This window comes from Phyllostomus hastatus, unplaced genomic scaffold (assembly GCF_019186645.2).
Source record: "Phyllostomus hastatus isolate PE091 unplaced genomic scaffold, TTU_PhHast_1.1 phas_contig_38, whole genome shotgun sequence".
In the NCBI taxonomy this organism is placed as follows: domain Eukaryota; kingdom Metazoa; phylum Chordata; class Mammalia; order Chiroptera; family Phyllostomidae; genus Phyllostomus; species Phyllostomus hastatus.
The window spans coordinates 34,827,287-34,848,211 of NW_025333869.1; the positions used below are offsets into that span (position 1 = coordinate 34,827,287).

Sequence of the window (20,925 nt, forward strand, 5' to 3'; positions counted from 1 at the left end):
TGATATATTTGGCACTACTTAGAACAAAATCTGCTTCTTTCATGTGGTAATCCTTTCAATATTTGAAAACACTTTTCGTATTTCCTCTTTTCCCTAGGCATATTATCACCACTTCCTTCCACTGTTCCCTCACCATCCTACTCAGTCTCCCATGCACATTTCAGTACGCCTCTCTCTGCCCCCGTGAACTGAGGTGGCCAGACCCAAACACAATATGTTAGATGTGGTGTGGTCAAAGCAGACAGTGGAAGAGTTATTGCTTTGTCCATGGATGATATTAAAAATCTACTACTGAAGATTAAGATATTTTTGAGGTTGCAATATACATTTAATCTGACATGAATATTACTGTCAGCTAATGTCCTTGAATTTTGGTCACAGGAGCACCATTAAGCCACATTTGTTCTATCATGTGGCTTACATCATTCTTTGCTGCAGAAACTAGCATTTCTATAATACTCCAAATTCCAAAACAAATCATTTTGAAATGTTAATTCTAAGAGGCCCCTACAATGTTAATGATAGTTTTTACTTCTGACTCATTTGCCTGATAGTTTGGCCAGAACTTTGCCACTTTAGTTGGAGTTGAAGCAGTAAGCCCTAGGAACTGTGGCATATGGTTATTTCCGTGAAACCACATGTTGTGAATTTGTCTCTCTACAAGAACTAGTAAGAGATTACTACACTGGTATCTCAGGATGCTGATATCAGCAGCTTTTTATTATTTTTATTTTTTTCAGCAGCTTTTTAAAGCAAATAAAAATAACAGTAATATATGCTGTTCAGTTTTCTCAAGAAAAAAAATAGAAGCATGAATGTGTAATATGGGAAAATATAATTTTAATTCTAAATTATAAAAAGTGAGTAAATATTAACAGAACAGTAGTCTCTCTTCTTTCTTTTTTGCTTTCTCCTTCTCTTTCTCCTCTTACTTTGGTCCACTGTGAGAAATCATTATAGGAGAAAGAATGGATTACTTGCTCAAAAAAAATTAAGAGAAATAAGTCTAGACAATGCTATCAGCCAATGACCTAGGGGCACAAAGGAGTCAAGCTACAGAGTAGAGCTGAGGAGGGAGGCTCAGCAAAGCAGAGCAGTAGAAGAAGAGGAGATAAGCAACCTTGCCTAAGGCAGGATTTTAAGCCCAAGCATTGTACTGGTAAGGAGGTAAGCAGAGCGCCTCAGAGGCCTAGACTGGTTCACCGGTACCTTAATGCTCTGCTGTTTTCTTTCCCAGAATATGTTACATACATCAATATTAATATACATACATTAATATATTTATTCTAGTGCCGGTTAGATTCTTACATTTTACAATTGATGTTGTAATTCAGAAGAAAGAGAAGATGAGAGAGAAAGAAACAGAGAAGAAGGTGGAAAGAAGGGAGGGGAAAGAAAAGAGATAAAATTAAGAAAGAGAAAGGGAAGGAAAGAAGAAAGAAAATTGAGATTAAGGTTTAAGTTGTCTTCCAATTGGGGGTCCCCTCCCAAGAGAATTCAGTTAGCTTTAGGTAAAAATTGGTTTTAAATGATAAATTCATATAAAATGTATTTTATAAAAAACTTTAAAAGTATATAAAATACTATTTTAACTTGCATAATTCTTATGGATTGGGTAGCAGATTTTAAAACTATAGCTAGGACATAATGAGAAATGGAATTAAACCATGAAAAGTAAAATCCAAAAAGGCAGCTCTGTGAAATACGACCCTAGTAATCAGGCTTTTGAGACATCTGGGTGAGCAAACTTTCTGGGAAGAATTTTTAATCCTTAGGTACTTATAAATTTAATAGGGCTGCAAAATTTCTTCAGGGTCAAGTGCAGATCCAAAATATTAAAATAAAAAATAACATTCCAAGTACAACATGTGGTAGAAGTAATTATCAACTAGGTAAGAGTTTGAGATCTCATAAAGCAATAAAATTTCATCCTGTATTAGAGTGACGTGAGGGGTGAGGAGAGTCACGCTCAGTTCACCTTGGTGCCAAGTTCAGTGCCCAATAGAAGCCATGGCAAATTAAAACCCACAGAATTCAAAGAACTGAAAGGGCAGGGTCAGTGTCATGTAACCCTCGCTCTCCGTTATACTGAGGAAGCACAGCCCAGATAAGTGTGTTGAGTGGCTTGCCCAGCCAGGAGAGTGGCAGAGCTGGACCAGGAGATGGAGCAGACAGTCTGTGCTTTCACATGACATCTTTCACTGATACCCTAACACGATCTGTCTCTTATATACAGAACCCAAGGATGTATTTTTAAATTTCTTTTTTAAAAAAACATTATGGTTAGGAGAGGGAACAAATCATGCTCTTCAAAATTATCACAAGGCAGTAAGAATTATTTTTTAAAGACTTAAATGAGGCTACAATAGACATATACAATAGAAATATCTTCATATGGCCATCTGGGCAAAAGAAATATGCTGACCAAGAGATGCAAGTTCAAGTAAAATAAATATAAACATGATTTAGAATACATTTTAAGAATCCAAAGCAAATCATGTTAGTAAATATGTCCAAGTATTCTCAATTAGGGGAGAATAACTAGAATTTTACTTGGCATAATCTGAAACTCAAAAAATTAGGAGAAATTAGTTTGAGAAATATAAAGCTAGATGTCAAGAACGGCACCAGAAAAACACCGGCTAGGACCCCACCTCACCAAATGTCAAGGACTGTCCTGCCAGCCTAACCTCTTTGTTATCCCGATAAGTATACCAGACGATTATGTGTCTAGTTTTATAGAGACTGGAAAGACGCTTGCAGATTAGCTTGCCCCCACATGGTTCAAAGGAGTGGTGGTTGTGCCATGCAGAAACTGTTCTTCACCTGAAGTTTTATCATTGTACAAATACTTCTTAAATCATCTAGCCTTTTGCTTCATATTTCTCTGCTCATGACTGACCTTTCGAATAGACATTACGTAATGGCACGGCACTCATCGTGATAAAGTCAAAGTGAAACACTGGAAGTAGAGACCAAGTCCTATGCTCAGTTGTGTCCCCAGATCCCAGCCCAGGGCCTGGCGCCCCACCAACCTTCCATACGCATTTAGTCAGTTGCATCAAAGTGGAGGGAGACTCAGGAGAAGGAGAGTTTCACAGATTTCTGAAAATGCAGGATGGAGAACATGTGCCTGTTCCTTTTTCTCTCCATTAAATCCCTGCTCACTGAGACAGCCCTAGACTGTGTATTGAACTGAAAAACAGCTTCATAATGACTCCCCCAAGGTGTGCTTGCATCTCAAACAACCATGAATTTAAAGGAATTTTCAGCTAAAGAAAAAGATCTGTGGAATAAAGACCAAGGCCTTTATTCTAAAACAGAGCCCATCCTTCCATGGGTAGCCTTTCTTTGGAATTGGAATTGTTTAGTGATTTTTCATCCATGTTATCCACTGGCATTCCCAGCTGTGTACTTGGTGTTTCCATTGAGAATTCTCACAGATAATTTACCTCATCATGCCCTGAATGTACCCCTGCTAAACAATGCCTCTTCCTACCCCTCTCCATCTCAAGGAATGAGTCCAGTAACCAAGTCAAAACCTGTGGTTAAGTGTAATTTCTTTTTCTTTACCACTCATATCCCATCCATCAGCAAGTCCTGTTAGTTCTACTTTCGGAGCACATCTCCAATCCCTGTCCTCTGCATCCCCATGGCCGCCACCCTAATCCTGCCCACACCCCAACCATTTCTCCCAGGGGATGCTGACTGCAGGGGGCTCTTTGCAGGGCTCCAATCCTGCTCTCCCTGCACATATCCAGCCTTCTTCACAGCATCCTTGGCAGTCTCTCATGAGTACACGCTGCATTGTGTTATTCCTTTCCCCAGCTTAAAACCCTCCACAACTGAGAGTAATGTTCTTGAGATTCATTCATGCTGTTGCATATAATTGTAGATTACTTTTATTTCTATGCGGTATTCCATTGTCCGCCTATGCCATAATTACATTATCTATTCTTCTATTTGTGTAAATCGGGCTTGTTGCCAGTTTGGAGCTTTCACAAACAAAGCTGCTATAAACCTCCTTGTATGTGTTTCCTGGTACAACTACGCACACATTTCTGCAGGGTCCCGAGGAGTATAGTTACTGGGTTGTGGATGATGCAAACACAAAATTCATCAAATTCAGGTAGGATTGTGAGGTTATTTTTAAAACACGAGGACAAGAATATCATGAGCCAGGTGATTAAATGTGGAGGAGGCTGTGATTTGGGAGGCTTTTGAAGTGTTGATGTTCTGTTTCTTAACCTGGATGTTTATTGTTATAAAATTATTTATTTTATAACAATTTGCTAAGGTGTGCATTTACATTTTTACATGGTCATCTGTGTGGTGGCTGTATTTCAGGGAAAAAGTAGTCATTCCCCACAAATAATGCAGACACACCCCCAAAAGACACAACTAAACTAAAAATCTTTCAAGGCTTTCCATTTCACTTGGACTGAAACTCGTTCCCTCCGCGCAGTCGCTAAGTCCCGTGGGATATGGCCCCTCGGCTGTCTCCTTTCTGTTCTCTTCTCACTCATACTTTTTGATTTCTTCCTAATGCTCATCTCAGTGTATTAGTCATACATTTTGGGGCAGCAAAACTTGTCTGTGAAGGGCCACATTGTCTCTTTCCCAGCTGCTCTAATCTGCCTTGCAGCATGAACGCAATGGAGACAGCACCTCTGCAGGTAGACATGGCTGTGTGACTAAACTTGATTTACAGGAATGGGAGGGCAGGCTGGATTTGACCCACAGACTATAGTTTGACAATTTGTGAGTAATTTTTATTTTCTTTCAAACCAGCCTATTAGCTCTAGAAGGGTGGAGCTGCCCTTGTCACTGTCTGAGCTCTTAGGACAAACACTCAGTTCATGGGTCCCTGTGTCACTAGTGAAGCTTCACATATTTACTCTGTCTCTGTCCCTCCGCAGGATCCCATATACATGAACACTCTCAACATCCTAAACAAGTACTTAACCATTTATTGAGCCCTTTCTATGGGTGAAGCTTTAAGGTACATACAGTTCATGTATTACATCACTTAACACTCATGGTGACCCTCTAAGTTAGAGCCAAGTTTTTCCACTTCCCAGATGTGGAAAGCCCATTGCATCAAGGTGAAGGACCTTGATCAAGATCACACGAGTCAGCACAGTGCATGTACTCAAATCCCTGGCCGTAACCTCGACTCGAACGTCAGTGGTGCATAATAATTTAGATGAGAGATTCTTGTAAGTTCTGAATAAGATAATAATGTAGGAACATGTGAGCCCAGAGATCTCAGGAAATGTTAGTTACAAGGTACCTTATCTTGCTTAATTTTGTCAAAGTAGTGGAGAGAATTATCTGTGCTATTATTAATCCTAATTTGCACTTAGTCCTAATTTAAAGTGTTATTAGTTCTAATTTACATTAAGGAATCTGAAGCTCAAAGACTTTAAGATAATTGTTGAGGTGCATGTACCAAGGAAAATGGAAAATGAATTTACTTTTTCTGCTTCGACTCTTCTACTCAATGAGATGCTTTAAGTCAGGAGAGGAATAGATAAAATGACAAGGAATTCAAAAGAAGGGGAGATTACTGAAGGCCTCAGGGAGGAAGCATTTTAAGGAACAGATGGAGTTACTTAAGGAATAGATAGAATTTGGACAAACATAACTTTGGCGGGGGGGTGGGGGCAGAAAGGAGAGGGTAAAAGAAGTGTTGCTGGGTCAGAAAACTTTTTGGTCCAAGTGACAGAGACAAAGGAGTGAAGGGCTCCATGGCAGAGCCCAGCACGCCACAGGGAGGGGAAGCTAGGCACCAGCCAGAATGAGGACTCCAAGACAGGCCATGGCAGGAAGAGAAGCAGTTCCACAAAACCCTGGGCACACTGACATTGAAGAGGAAGAAGAGTGCCAAAGGCTGTGGAGACAGAGTGGGTGAAGAGTGGAGGGAGAAAGCCAGAGGGTGAGTTCTAGGGGAAGCCACGGGAGGAACCTCCCTGGGAAAGCCCTGTCAGGTGAGCACAGGCAACTCCCTGGTGACCTCAGCATCTGGCACGTCCCTGATACCGTGAATGTGGACTCAGAAGGAGAGCTTCGAGGGCGGAGAGGAGGAAAGTCAGACAGTGGGTGTATTTCTTCCTCCCAAGAAGCCTGTGGAAGGAGTGGACGGAGGGATGATTACCTCTCTCTTTTTTTTAATTTTTATTTTAATTGTTGTTGAAGTACAATTTTCTACCTTTTACCTTAAGAGAGGGCAAGGAATGAAGCATGTTTATTGACTAAGGATGATAGGTTGTTTTTTCATTTGCCCAAAACACATGGAAATTTTGAACATGATTTCCCCCTCACCCCTGCCACATTATTTTAATCCCTGCCCGTGTACCTGCAGAGTCTGACCTGCTCCATGTGGAAGCGAGTCCTAATAAAACCACCCCAGTCGCTGCCCCCTCACACTGGCATCCTTACTACAGAGAGAAGGAAGTGCACCATCAGCACTGAGCGTGAGTGGTAGGGCAGGTAGTGTGGGGGAGGGTAGAGAGCCAGGAACAGGAGGGCTTAGGCAACCAGGGACACTGGGAAGGGGTGGTCTGACCACTTGGCCTAGAATCACAGTGAGGATGAGCACTGGCAATAGGCCTGGGTGTCTTTACCTTGTATGTACACATCTTTTTAGCTCAGAGATAGAAAACAAACTAAAAAACAGATATTTATTGCCCTGCGCAATGAAAGGCAGTTTGAATATAAGAGAAGGAAGAGGCCAAAGCCTTGCCCACAAAGTATACATAGTCCTGGTATTCCTTTGTACCTGGGGGTGGTGAACACGCTTCTGTTTTGTACATATGGTCCTTGTGCACCTCAGTAATGAAGGGCCGAGACTAAGAAGGTTTGGATTTGAAGTCAAAGCTAGACAAATCACTAAGGAAGGATGAACAAGAGAAAGAGCCAACTGGCAGACTGCTGCCACCTGGAATTTAGGTAGCTACCTAATTTCTCTGCAAGTAAGAACCAACATTTTCGTGCCTGATTTCACAGGGCTAGCTTGTGGCTAGTAATTTATTCATCATCTAGGCTTCTTTACAAGTGGCTTAGATTTTTAGATAATGAGAAGAGTGTAAGTAACCTTGCACTCCTTCCTAACTGCATTCGTCGTTAGTCTGAGATGTTTGACCACATCGGTGTAGTGTGTAATCTTTCTTAGATGACTGAGGGGAATTTCCAGGTTAGGGTTAAGGACCATTGACAAGAATATACGAAAAATGATAGTGACTATTACAACATTGTCTTTTTCTACCTCTTCACAGGGAAGGCACTAAATTCTTTTTCTTTGCTGGGATGGGTTTATTTATTAACCAAGTTCACAGGGGATAGTTTCTGTTGCTACATCTGGAAAAGTTCCAACACTGAGTCATGCATGCTTACTTTTGAAACGATATCTAGTCTAAATTAAGGAGTAGTGAAGTACTATACGGTTTTTTAAAGAAACACACCTAGCCACAAAGAACAGAACAATGTTGAAGAGTAAAGAAGCAAATTAACTTTTGTTCTCTTTATAAAAACAAATCAGCCTGAGCAAGAAGAGTCGTTTGTTCTGTAGAGTAACAGCCACTTGTTATTGTTTAAGAGATGTGCAGACTTTACCATTCAAGCCTGATTCCTTGTTGGCCACCTATGAAGCCACGATCTGAGCAGGTAGAGCTGGGGAAGGAGAGAAACCATGCAGAGGATGGCCCTCCCACAAGAGGTTCCGGATCCCTTAGAATGACACACACTTCTTCAGCCTCCTGAAGGCCACTTACTCCACTCATAGCACATCTAAACATTTTCTAAGCTTGTCCTGTTGTTCTCATATGTTTGAGAAAGAAAGCAAGGTTGTATTTCAGCATTTAGTTATGTTTTGAAAGAGCCCCCCACTGCTTCCAGGAGATGCTGGAAAACAAATGGTTAAATGAGTGTCTGCTAGTTCCGGATAGAAGGGGCAGGTGGAGAGTGCAGGGAGCAGGAAAGAGAGCTTCCTCTATTCTTCACCTTGGCCTTGGGGCCATCAGCCTCTCTCTGAGCCTCCAACCATCTCAGAAGGTCCTGAAGTCCAGAGCACCTTCTGTGCCTGCAGCCAAACACCAGTGCCTGTGCTACACATATGAGTCTCTGAAGGAGAGGGCACAATTCCATCATCTGTACATCCCCAGCACTCTCATATCCATCTCTCAACATTCACAGGAGAGCTTGATTAAGACAAGCGCTTGATCCCAAGTGCAAGTTGCAAGGTCAAATATGCGCAGATCTGTAATCTTAGTAACTTTCCCATTAACTATAATGTGACTTAAAGGCAACAGTTGCCTTTACTCATAACATAGGTCCTACCTAGCACAGTGCTCTACTGTGTTGCTACTCCAAGTGCAGTCTACAGTCACCTAGGAGTTTGTTACACATTCAAGGTCTCAGGGTCTGCCCTAGACCTGTGGGACCAGCATCTGCAATATGACAGGGTCTGCTGGTGATCCAAATATGCCCATTGAAATTTGAGAGACATGCCACTTGATCCATTGAATTCAATCACTGAAGCTGATGTTTTGCTCATTCTAGTAATTCCCACCAGGAAAATAGATATTTAATTCTGTAGAATCAATACTGCCATTAGATATTTGCCATTAATTTGTAAGGATTTTTTAGAGAAGTGTTTATCAAATTGTGGTCCCTAGACCAGGAGCATTAGATTCACCTGGGAGTTTGTGGTTCTAATACATCCTGTGGGTTGAGAGCTACTACTTCAGAAGACTGGGAAGCTACCAGAAGTACAATGTCACGCCTCCTTCTGTCTACCCTGTTAGTTCATTTCTTCTGCTCCATCTCTTAAGGAGGCAAGTAAGGTCGAATATTGTAAATTCCAGAGTTTCCTCTTCATGTTTGCTGCATATGTGCTGGTTGGTATACATGCACATCTTAATATCTACATGGCAAATCTTTATATGTCAAAATACCGTTTCAGTTATATAGAACACACAGCCTAATGACTTGTCTGCAGTCCCTGTTTTTTTTTTGTTTTATTTTAATTTTATTCATTTTTTGAATAGGTGTTAGATGCACATGGTATAAAATTCCCAAGGTACAAGAGTTGACGGTGAAAAGTAAGTCTCCCTCTTTCTCCTGGCTCGAGTAATCTAGTTGCCGTCTCCCGAGGCAATCACTGAACTTTCATTGCACTCGCTTATTGAGCATGTACTGTGTGTGCCTGGCTGTGCTCTGGGCACTGGACATGGAATTAAATAGAAAACAAACATGCCCTCATGGAGCTTACATTTTGGTTGCAAATTTTTTATAGTATTTGTTCAGTAGCATAGTATATTGCATTAGCTAAAAGTAGAGCTCTGTATCAAACCAACTGATTTTGAATTTGATTTTTTCCATATTCTAAGTGATCTTACTCCAACAGTGTGAATTGGGTTTTATCTTGAGATGGAGATAATTCTATTTTATAATGTTATTGTGATAATAATACTTATGAAACACCAAACAGTGCCTAGAATATAGTAAATGCTCAATAAATAGCAGTGTTGATTTTAATGATGTGATCTCATTCTGCTCTCCTACAATGTACTCAAGAAATGGCTAAAGGATTTCTTTTTCCGATGGTTTTCATTTCCTCTCTTTGCTGTGTGATTATCAAAAAAATTGCTTTTTTTTTCAGAACAAGCAGAGTAAATTTGAATCTTCTAAATTCTGATCATTAACTGCTTATCTATAAGACTACTGAATTCCAGTAAGAAACCAACTCCTGATAAATCAATAGAATATTTAAGCTTAAGTACCCCTTTATGCTTTCTAATCTAGCTTTTTTTAAATCCCATGTAGTTTGGAGGTCTTCTATTAATCATTTGAAGTGTTTTATGCTATTAATTTCAACTGTATAATGTTATGAAATACATACATTGGGGACATTCTGCATTTCACAGAAAATAAATTAAGCAAAGTTTCTGACAATATAATTTGCTGTAGTTACTTTGAGGAACTTTCTTTATGATTCTAGTCTCCATTTAGATAGGAAAGCAATTTTCAACCCCTAGAAAAGCAACAATTGTATTAATTAATTATGGGTTTTAAGGGGGTGGGGAGAGCAGAAGAAACATACATGCAAAAGAAAAGAAAGAGAAAAAGAGAGAAAAAAGACTTCTAGGACATGAAAACACTTTTAAGTATTAGGACAAGAACCGTTGCCTTTATTGAGCCTGAAAGGGATCATTAGTGGGCATGCCGAAGGTCTGCAAGGAGCTGGGGGTAGGTGCATTCCAGCAGGCACCGGCCCTGCACCACCCACGTGAAATCTAAAAAGGAAGGAGGGCACACCCGTTTGATCGCCCACAGTCCTGACAGTCATTTAATGTACATATTCTCTCTTTCGTCTTTTGTCCCTGGTTCTATGTTGTATTATTTCCTGGTAGACAAAGTATAGGAATCTTTGAAAGTTTGAGTGTGGTCTCGGAAACCTCTTCTCTTCACCTAGTCACGATCAGGGGGATGACGAAGTGATAGCTGGGCCACTGAAGGGCAGGGGCCCCGAGCAGCTTTTATTTGGTTAATGGTGGGATCAAAATACATTGCTGGAGGGGGTGGTGTTTTCTTCTTTAAACATTTTCCAGCCTCTGGTATTATGTTGTCAGAAATGGATTAACCAAAGAATATCCGTCCTCCGAATTTTGAAAGGCATCAAATCAATACTAAAACGATGAGGCCTCTAGTGGCATTCCCCAGTGCACTTCCCTGGACTGTGTCTGCCCTGATCACACAGTGCATGATGAGCTCACTCCGATTCATGAGGGATGCATTAGGCAGCCCGTACGTGACCTCTTTGACTTACCTTTGGACCTTCTCATTTCTCATTCCACTTTGTTTCCACTAATTATTACAATGTAATAGCCCATCTCCAAACTCAGTGGTTTAATTTATTATCTCCCATGGTGGTGTGAGTTGACTGGGCTCAGCTGTGTTCTTGAGATCTTTCATGAGATGATGGTCAGACAGCAGCTGAGGCAGGAGTATCATACCAGGATGTTCAAGATGGTGTCTTCGTTCGAAGGTCTGTCGCCTCAGCCAGGATGGCTGTGACAGCTCAAGGCTGATCTCTGTGCCACCTCCCTGTGCGGCTGTTTTCAGCTCCTTCTCAAGCCTGGTGCTCTCAAGGCAGTGAAATTTTTTACATTGGGATTGACTTCCCCTGAAAAAGTGTTCCAAGAGACTTAGACAGAAGCTATAAGATTTCCTTTTAACTCAGAGTCAGGTTGTGCAAAATCACTTCCCCTGTATTTTATTGTTCAAAAGTCAAGCCAACGTACCAAACACAGCAAACATAAACCCACACAAGTACTTCTCAGTCAGTGAAAATTTGTGTTTCTTGATAATGACTCCCCAAAAAACTAGGATTCATTTTTTTTAATTGTGTTTAAAGTGGCAGTGTGGGCAGGTGCACTTAAATCACTCATCATGAAATGGGCAACTGCATTAAAAGAGTCTTCAGAAAAAATTCATTGAAGCTGAACGCAGCCTCTTAAAATAACACCAGCTGGTACACTGATACAGATGGGTTCCTAGAATATTCACCTAGCCGGGAAGCCTGTACGACAAGGGGCCTTCCCTCCAGAAGATAATTTTGGTTTTTTGAAGGGTCCCCACTCACACAGGTAGACAAAAATAGGTTTACAGTTGTGAATACATGAAACAGAGTTTATTCTTGTGTTAGTATTAATTATTATTTATTTGCATAACTGTAAATATATTTTGCCTACTCCTGTATATCTTTTAACTACATATACCTGGTGTTGTATGAGTGTTGTCCATTAAAAGAATACTTTGGTTGGTTTATACTCAACTTGTATAAAGAAGTATTGGGCAGAAGCTACCACTAATCACAATGTTTTTAGATTATAGAATGGATCAGAAGCAGTTAAGTCACTCAGTATAGTTCATCTCATGCCTTTTTAATCTTCAGTACAGTAGTATGTTGTAGTGTACAGTAATTATAGAATATTGTGTTTAGTGAAAGGAGAGTGAGTTCACTTTATTATTGTTGTTCACTTATTCAGTCAAGAAATGCTTGTTGAATACCTGTGAGGAGCCAGGCCCTGTGTTAGCACATAGAGATCAGGGACAGTTTGCTGCTGTGGTTGGATTTTGCCCTCACCAGTACAAATAGCAGCAATTTAAATGCTAACTGTATGAGTTCATACATTCAGGTGCTTGGGCACTAGAGAACTCTGTGCTACAGAATAATAGTAACAATTAGTGCTCATTAAGCCCTTACTTGGTGCATTATTTCATTTAATACCCCAAGAGATTAGTGGGATGGAGGCAGAGTTACTCTCCCAGTTTTGTAGAGGTTGAAACGGACTCAGAGTAAGTGTTCCAGAGGTCACCTAATCAGAAATGATGGAACTTGGATTTTAATCCAGAGCACCTACTGTGCAAAACTGCATTAAAATAATACCATTGCCTTGAATTCTAAATTCCTGAACTTGTAAGAAATATTTTCACTTTTCTAAAGTGATAAATGCATAATTTCTTAATCTATTTTAATTAATCTTAGACCACCTGTATTGATAGCTGCCACTCCCATGCCAGCCTCTCTTGGTTTCCCAGTGACCATTGCTGAAGGCTAAGGAGGATGGGTAAAGAGGAGTGAAAACTTAATTTTATTGTCATTTTACGGTATACTGACCAGTCATCAAGCTTGACATGCCCAAAGGGTCCTAAGTTACTGTGGAATTTAGATGGGGGAGAAAGCAAAAACACAAACCTCTTTAATAAAAGCAACCATGATTTCAAAAATATTTATGGGGTATGTACAACATGCTAGGCCCAGAAAAAATTTGGTTCCTAATCTAGGGATCTCACCATCCAGTGGGAGAGACTCAGCAGATGTTTCTGTTGGCGATGCGCTCTGATAAGGGAAGTCTGCACAGGGATACCTCACTTAAGATGACGAGTAAGGGTGGGAGGAGTTCTGGAAAGAGTCAAACATTGGAGAAATTAACTGGGATGAAGAATAGGGGTAAAGGTTCCATCAAGAGAATATATCCTAGGCAATGGTGCAAAGTCTGAAAGACTTTTGGGAATTCTAAAGACTGAAATAATTCTGTGTAGCGGAGGGCAGGATGGGCGTGGAGGAGGGGCCAGAGAGAGGCGGGAGAAAAGTCAGGGGAATACCCTTTTCACTGCAGCCCTTGTGAGAAAATTTGAGTGACAGTCACTGAATAAGGCTTTGCTAGAGTATTTGGATTTTAAGTGCGATTGTGGAATACAGATTAAGGTTTTAGACATTTTCTTCATTTTTGCCATGACTTTCCCTTCCATTCTTTCCAGATTGGAAATTATTCTTTCACTTGGGAATGTTTTTCAATATGTACCAGGCATTATAAATGGCTTCCTTCCTATTTCTACATATTTACAATGTCAGTTACAGCCAAGCTGGTCAAATTAAACCACTAGGTATGGTATTGTCTTAATATTCCATGAGTCATTTATTGTTACGGTTATTTTTGCATTTATCCAGGAAAACCAAATCCGTTTCCTACTTCATCAGTTCTACAGATTCAAAAGTCTGTATATTTAGGTAACAACCCAAGAGATAGACGCACTATCATGAAAAAAGTGCTGCAGACCACCTACCTCAGCAGGGCAGCTTCATACCCTTTACTTACTTCCTTAGCCTGAAAAAGAGTAATGAAATTGCCTCCGCAGTGTACCCAGATGGAGGGTGCAGAAGTCCCGCTTAGGCTTAGTTTGCTTAGTTTTCTCCAACACTTGCCAACATAAACAGGGTGGAGCAGCTGTGAAGGCAGGCCCGGAGTCCCAGAGAGAGGGAAACAATGTAACAGCAATGTGACAGAAACACCTACCCACTGCAGCTACGACCCTCCAGCCCAAGCTCCCCTGCCTGCCCCATCCCGCCCCGCCATCCCTGCCCGCCTCCAGGGACCTCTCTAGAGGGAGAGCTAGTTAGTTCCTTCCAGAGTATTAAAGAGTTGAAAGAACCTGTGCCAAAAATAAAGCTGAACATCCACTGCTTTTTCCAGATGGTCTCACTTCTGCTCCTTTTCCTCAAACTCTTGCTAAAAAGCAGCAGTGATGAGTGTGTTCTCATGAGCTTCTTGGAGAGTTATGGGAATCACTGTTTCCTCCCTCTGCCCCACAGTTTCACAACTCCAACTCAAGGGCAGGCCCTCCCTCTTGTCTTTTTTTTTTCCCCTCCTTCCACCTGACAGGGACCATAAATAACCGAGGCTCCCGGTGTTCCCAGCTGAGAACAAAGTTGAAAGTTTGCCTGCAGCTCCCTGCCACTCCCCGCCTGGGCCACTTCTTTGTTTTCTTGTTTTTTCTCTACCTGGGTTGGCCAGCTCTTCATTGCTTTTGGGGAAGAGTCACCTTGTAATTAAAGGCAGCACCTCGCTCGCTGATTCTCCCTCGGTTTAGGGCTGTCTCGGTTACCCAGTTAGGCACTGAGCACCGGTATCAAATTACCGAAAGTCTACACTGGAGCAGCCCTCATATTTACATACAAATAACTCAGGGCTTGCATTTATGTCACCATTCGGTCCTGCTAGAGGCTTGCCAGAGGAGTTTTTAATCCAATCAGAAGGAGCTTTAAAAGGATGTCTGCGGAGTAATCAAAAGGATCTTAATCTCAATTAAGAGTAGCCAGGTTTTGTTTTGTGGGTTGTTTTGTTTTGTTTTTGGGGGGTTCTTTTTGGCCAGAAATATTGAAAATCTTTGAACTCTAATGAATAGCAAACGATGTGCAATTCCTCAATTGCCTACACGGAGAAGATGCTGAGAGGAACTCGGTGGTGGTGGTGAAGACGGTGGATACAACCCAAGGATTGGTTTGTTTGGGTTGCTTTGGAGGTAGATTCTAAATCACTGGTTAAGGAATTCCAGGAAACATCAGGAAAGCGTCTGATCAGCCCCGCCTGGTGGAAATGGCTTTACGACAGAGTAAGATCTTTCTTTAAGTTGTACTTGGTGTGTGCTGTTTTTGTCTCGTGTGCGGTGAGTGTGCAAATTAGCCCAGTTGTAAATAGTTACTTAAAATAATCTCTTGGTACTGGGTCGCAGGAGAAAGTTAATCTGTTTAGTTTTTACATTTGCAAAAACAGTAGTTGACAGTGTATTTTTAGACTTGATTGGTAGTTTAAAGGCTGAGCTCTTGTGGTTTCCTGAGTTTAAATGAATGGAAATTATAAACGGGACTGAGAAGGGAATTGGAAAATATAGCTGGAGCGGATGAATCACTTACCTTTGAGAAAACATAACACAGGCTTTTGAAATCTTTACCCGGCCAGCCAAGTTTGTGTCCAGAAAGAGAATGAGAGTCAAAAAAAGAGATAGAGTTTGCCTCTGCGGAAGGAACTTTTCCACAGCCTGTGCTACATTTTGCAAGGATGGGAACCGTCACTAAGGGCAGAAGGCATCTGGAAAACCTGCCCTGTCACTCTTGGAATGTGGTTTTTCCACGTGAGGTCATGTTATACATATGTAGCTAGTAAAAGTATTTTATGTGGTTAACTCTTTGTATCGATGGTTAAAGAGCATTGATTGTATATAGTCCCTTTTTCAAACTGCTGAAACCCCCATTGGATCTCTATGGAAGGAAAAGCTACTTTGCAAGGAGGGTTTAGACACTGGGGCCATTGGACTGGGTTGTTAATTTGATTGGTTTAGAAACAGTTGAAAATTGAAATGATTCAGTATTCTCCAATTGAACAGTTATAGTTGAGGTTAAGTAATATGCTAGTTTCTTACCTAAGCCCCAAACTGAAATCCTGTGTGCGAGAAGACCATTTAGACAAAAGTCCCTTTCCATGTATAATTTCCAGAAAAGTAAGGAAGAGATGGTTTTTATTTTGCATCAATATCCATTCAAACAAGCTGCCCTCATCACAGTGAGTTGCAGACAACTAATGGACACACAAGATCCTTCTTTTTGGTTCGTCAGGCCTTGAAGGGTAGGAAGGAGGCAGAGGAAATATATTAAAATTGGAACTTAGCACCAGGAGCTCTTTCTGCTACTTAAATTTACTCTTTAAATTATGAACTAACCTCTGCCTGTACTTTTTCCTGTTAACGGCAGTTACAAATACTATCCAGGGGTCAGGAGAAGATGACTGTGACAGAAGGGGTGTTTGCTGATGACCAGAGGAGCTGGTTTCTCCACCACAGACCATTCTCAAAAGGGCAGCTTCTGACTCAGGCCTTGCTTTCTGCATCTGCAGGTGAAGATGCGATGACAGGGGACACGGACAAGTATCTGGGGCCCCAGGACCTTAAGGAACTGGGCGATGACTCTCTGCCTGCCGAAGGCTACATGGGCTTTAGTCTCGGGGCCCGTTCTGCCAGGTATTTTATTGTTGCTGTTTTTTCATAAGCAATTTCAAACCACCACGATTTGTCATAAACCAGCATCATTTTCATTTTCCCCATTGTCCCCAAATGTGCTCTTTTGATGAGGAGATGAATTTGGTGAAATGGTCTCAACTCAAGTGTACACACTCCGCTATTTTCTTTCATGGTTTTCAGTCCTTAATTTTATGTGAGTGAACATGCTAGTTGTTTGTTCTGTTTTTTTCCCACCTTGCAGTCACGCTTCAAGCATAGTACCGAAAGAGCTCACAGACCAAACCGGGAGAGTTGATCTGGGTTATGTGTTTCAAAACTAAATTTTGTTCTATAATTAAAAGGAAAATCTTATTTTCCAGTAATAAGAAATATTTATGTTGATTGTTCACTATTCTCTCTTCATTACTGAAAGAATAATGCATGATTGAGACTGGGAAGGGTATTTTTGGTTTAAAAATTACATATTGTTTATTAGAATTGCCTGTCAAGAGTTTGAGTATCTCTTCTAAAACTCTTCCATTAGTCTGTTTACCAGGGACATGTTAGGAGTGTGACAGTGACTTCCCAAGAGTCACAGACAGGAATAGTGGTGAAGTCAATCCTCACAGCTAAAGCACAAAACTTTGGTATGTGGAAAAGCTTGGCTCACGCCTGTCTGACACTGGTTGAAAGAAACAGGACCTTGTCCAAAATTTGGGGACTTCTTTTCCCTGGTTGGATTAACAGCTTGTTTGCTGACAGTCAGGTTATTTTAAAGCTAATAATTAAACCACCTAAGCCAGAGCCTGGGGACATTTTCCTGTAGTTTGAGTGTCTGTAGTAAAAAGTTTCATTGTCTAACAGTAAATGGCACTTCCCACAAGGTAAACCTGAGAGTTATTTCTCACTGTCCTTGATGTGGCCGGTTTACATCCTGAACTGATTTTTTTGTTTTTAGTTAGTCTTTTTTTTTTTTTGACAGAATTTGGAATCTCATGTAACTTATTAGAATTTTTGTTTTATTAATGTATATATAGTATGTGGAAGACAAAATCTTCTTGTAACAGGTATCATTTACAAGAAGGGGAAATAACATTTTATAATGTGTACTATTTTATGTATTAACAGATGGCAACAAGTTATAACTAAAAATATGCAGAATCTTAGAGGATCTCAAAGGAAAATTCTATTTAGAGATGTAATAGCTTTTATAACCCAATAGCCAGCTGATTCTCTTCCTGAGATAGTTTAGAGAAGGTAACATTTTGTGGATTACTCATTTGTATATAAGAAATTGTCACAGCTGACATCCAGTGAGTGATGAAACTGAATATTGTCTCATGATTTTTTTCCCAAGAAAGTTCTAAGGCTTTCATACTTCTGGTTTTGATTGCACCATTATTATTATTATTTGTTGCTGTTATATGTAACTCATTTTTTTACATTGGCAACTCATGTTATGCTCAGAGGTAAATATAAAAATAAATCATAAAGCCAATGTTTAAAGGTACCATTAGCCTATAATATTCTGAGTGTAACATTTAAAAAGTAATACATTAAATGTGTATCTCATTCAACCATAACTTTTTTTTCTTTTTTCCCTGTCTCATTTTTTTTTTTGCTTTCTTCTCCTGATTTTTTTCTAAAAATACTTTAAAATAGTCCCAAGATCAGGTAAGAAATGGCACTTTCCCAGTGTTTCCCTGCCCTTCCCTGACTCATTTTCTCATTTTTCTTTTCTTCAGCATCGTGCTGTGTGCTGTGCTGTGCTGTGCTGTGCTGTGTTGTTCTGACATGTGCTCTTTTTTTTTTCTGCTCAGCTTTAGCAAATCAGTTTGTGATTCTGAGGAAATTAGCAAGTAACTAAATGTATGATAAGAAATATTACTATGCAAAACTGACTGAATATTTAAGGAACTTCTTTCCCTTAACAAAGTTTGTATAATGCATGAAGAAACTGGGGAAATTTCACTGGACATCACAGTCTTGAAGAGCTGTTTGTTTGCTGGTTGCTGTTTTGAGTTGTGTTAGGCACATTAGTATAGTTTTAAGAATTCTTAGGCATGTGGTTTTCTAATACTTCCTGTATTTAACACTTAGGGTATACTGATGACTACAAATAATATAGTTGACCTTAGTTAAAAACAATTTAATGCTTTCCAGATCCCCATGCAAATAATGTCTAATTTTAGTAGCTGAAGTTACTTCTCTGTATTAAGGATTCTGAGTGAAGCTTGATGGATTTAATTGGCTCCATCTGTCTATTGTAAGTCGGCCTGGGACAGTCAGGAGTAAGAACTTTAGACACAGAAAACGGAGACATCTTTCAGCTTTTCTCTTGATAGCTCCCAACTCTGGGTCCTGTTGTGTAGTTGGCATGCATGTTTAAGTTAAAAGAAAGAGGGGATGTTTAAAACATATCAACAAATCTTAGATACATTTAAAAACTGAAATTAAATATGTAATTATTTTTAAAAATGTTTAAGGCTTAGTCCGCATGTACAGTAAGACTGTGCTCACATACTGCCAATATTAACATCCACTGTAGGAACCGTAACTTAAGGAAATGAATGTTTGATGCTGAGAGTGAGCTTCACAAATCTCATCACTGGGGCAAAACAGAACCTTGCCTGAATACTTAGAAGTTGCACTGCCTGGTGGTGTGTCCCCTGGTGACATGGCAATTCAGATTAAAACTAGTTGAAATTAAATACGATTAAAAATGCAGTTCTTCAGTCACTAGCCACGCTTCAGATGCACAGTGGCCCCTTGTGACCTGTGGGCACTGTCTTACCCAGTAAAGATTTAGAACTTGTCCAAAAGTCCTTGTAACAGTGTTGAGTGAGAGGGTAGGAAGAGAATGCCTGCTTTTAGGAAGCTTGTATTGCACTGGACAGAATGTAAAGGGACTAGGAACAGGATAACTGAAATGTTGACGACTGGAAGCAGGGGTGGGGAAAAGGGTGTATGAGTCATGGCTGGACACTGATGGCCTGACTGTGCGGTGCTCAAGGTTATGTGGCTTACTAGGTAAGCTCCTTTGTACAGGGGTCATGCTTACTTTTATTTTCTTGCTTTTATATCCTGTTTCTAATATTTTGACTAGCTCATAACAGTCACTTAGTAAATATTTGCTGAATACACTATATAATGGCTGTAGAATAATGGTTATTTTGGAGTTCAAGATCCCTTTAAGATTCTGGTGAAAGCTGAGGCTTAATCCTAGAAGAATGTACCTACCCATTTACGTAGACACTTAGAAGAATACCTATAATTCAGGGGCCTCTGTGTATTGATAAAAAAAAATACTCGCTTTAGGTAATCTTTAGTGTAGTAACTACAGAGGGGAAAAGAAATCGTTTTGTGTAAAGCAAGGAGTCCTCATTTGCCTCTTTACTGTTTTCCTTGCCTAATTCACACCAGGCCAAGGCCAGAGTCTGACTGAGTCTACTGGTAAAGATTCAAGCAGCCACATTTATATTCAGACAGTTTATTAATTACCTAGGCAGTGACAGATGCCAAGCACTATGGTCCTTGACCCTGTACCCAAAACTATGACACCAAAACCAAGGGCCTGTGTGCCACACTAGTGCGCGGTACCCCGTTGCTGAGGAGCCAGTGCTAGAGTGCAGCTGAGCGGTTTCATCTTCTGCCACTCTTTCCAAGGAAGAAAGGGGCAGGAAGCCTCAGGAAGCTATGGAAAGCTGCCTGGTGACAGCCTGTCATGGCAGGTGAGAGAGGGAGGCCCGTGGGAGACGGCCTGAAGCAGCTCCTCCCGAGCCTCCATCCTTTGCCTTCCTGTGGGATCACAAGGTGTTCTGCCAAGGCTCAGATCAGCCTGCGTGTCCTGTGTAGATACATGTAGGGTTCCCAGGGTCTCTTTCTTTATGGCCTTTTAAGTTTGAGATACAACTGACAAATAATATTATATCAGTGTCCAGCATAGAACATAATGATTCAATACATATGTATCTATTGCAAAATAATTATCACAATAATCCTAGTTAACATCTACCACCACACAATTATAATTTTTTTCCTTGTGATGAGAACTTTTAAGACCCACTCCCTTAGCAACTTTCAAATATATACAGTATTGTTAGCTATAGTGACCATGCTGTATATAACACCCCCAGGACTTATTTATTTCATAGCTGGGATTTTGTACCATTTGACCACCTTCAGCCATCTCACCCACCCCGAACCCCTTACTGGTTTTTACTTTAGAGGTCAACATGGTGAGTAGCACTTCAGGACCCGAGAAAGCTTGCACTCTGCGAAGTTCAGGGGCTGTGTAGAGGATTTGTAAGCAGCTGGAAAGGTGAAGGGTAAAGCAAGTAAGAAAAGAGTAGAGCATGGAAAGAACACATAACCACACATGGAATTAAAACTGTCAAGGTGAGAAAGCTGAGAAAGGAGCATGTGAGATGTATTCACAACACTACTTTCTTTCTTCCAATGCTTTCCACGAGTAGCAACTAGAAACCCCTCAATAAGTTAAACCGTTATCTAGTTCCCAAAGACATATAAACAGAACCATTTATAGCAGACATGCTTTCATTTAATAGTATGAGCTAGACAGATAAG

The 20,925-nt window shown here is 40.5% G+C and overlaps 1 protein-coding gene across 13 annotated transcripts in view; it reads left to right on the forward strand.

The window, feature by feature from the left end:
* The window catches only part of ANK3 (ankyrin 3), a 332,140-nt gene that overhangs the window by 213,588 nt on the left and 97,627 nt on the right, over positions 1-20,925 (forward strand). For 10 of the 13 annotated variants that reach the window (XM_045842401.1, XM_045842393.1, XM_045842394.1 and 7 more), the window contains one exon: positions 16,236-16,359. In XM_045842401.1, the coding sequence (XP_045698357.1) occupies positions 16,236-16,359 (124 nt within the window). Of the gene's footprint in view, positions 1-14,277; positions 14,959-16,235; positions 16,360-18,000; positions 18,013-20,925 lie in introns of those variants that run through there. The other 3 variants (XM_045842395.1, XM_045842392.1, XM_045842400.1) reach the window with 3 other exon arrangements.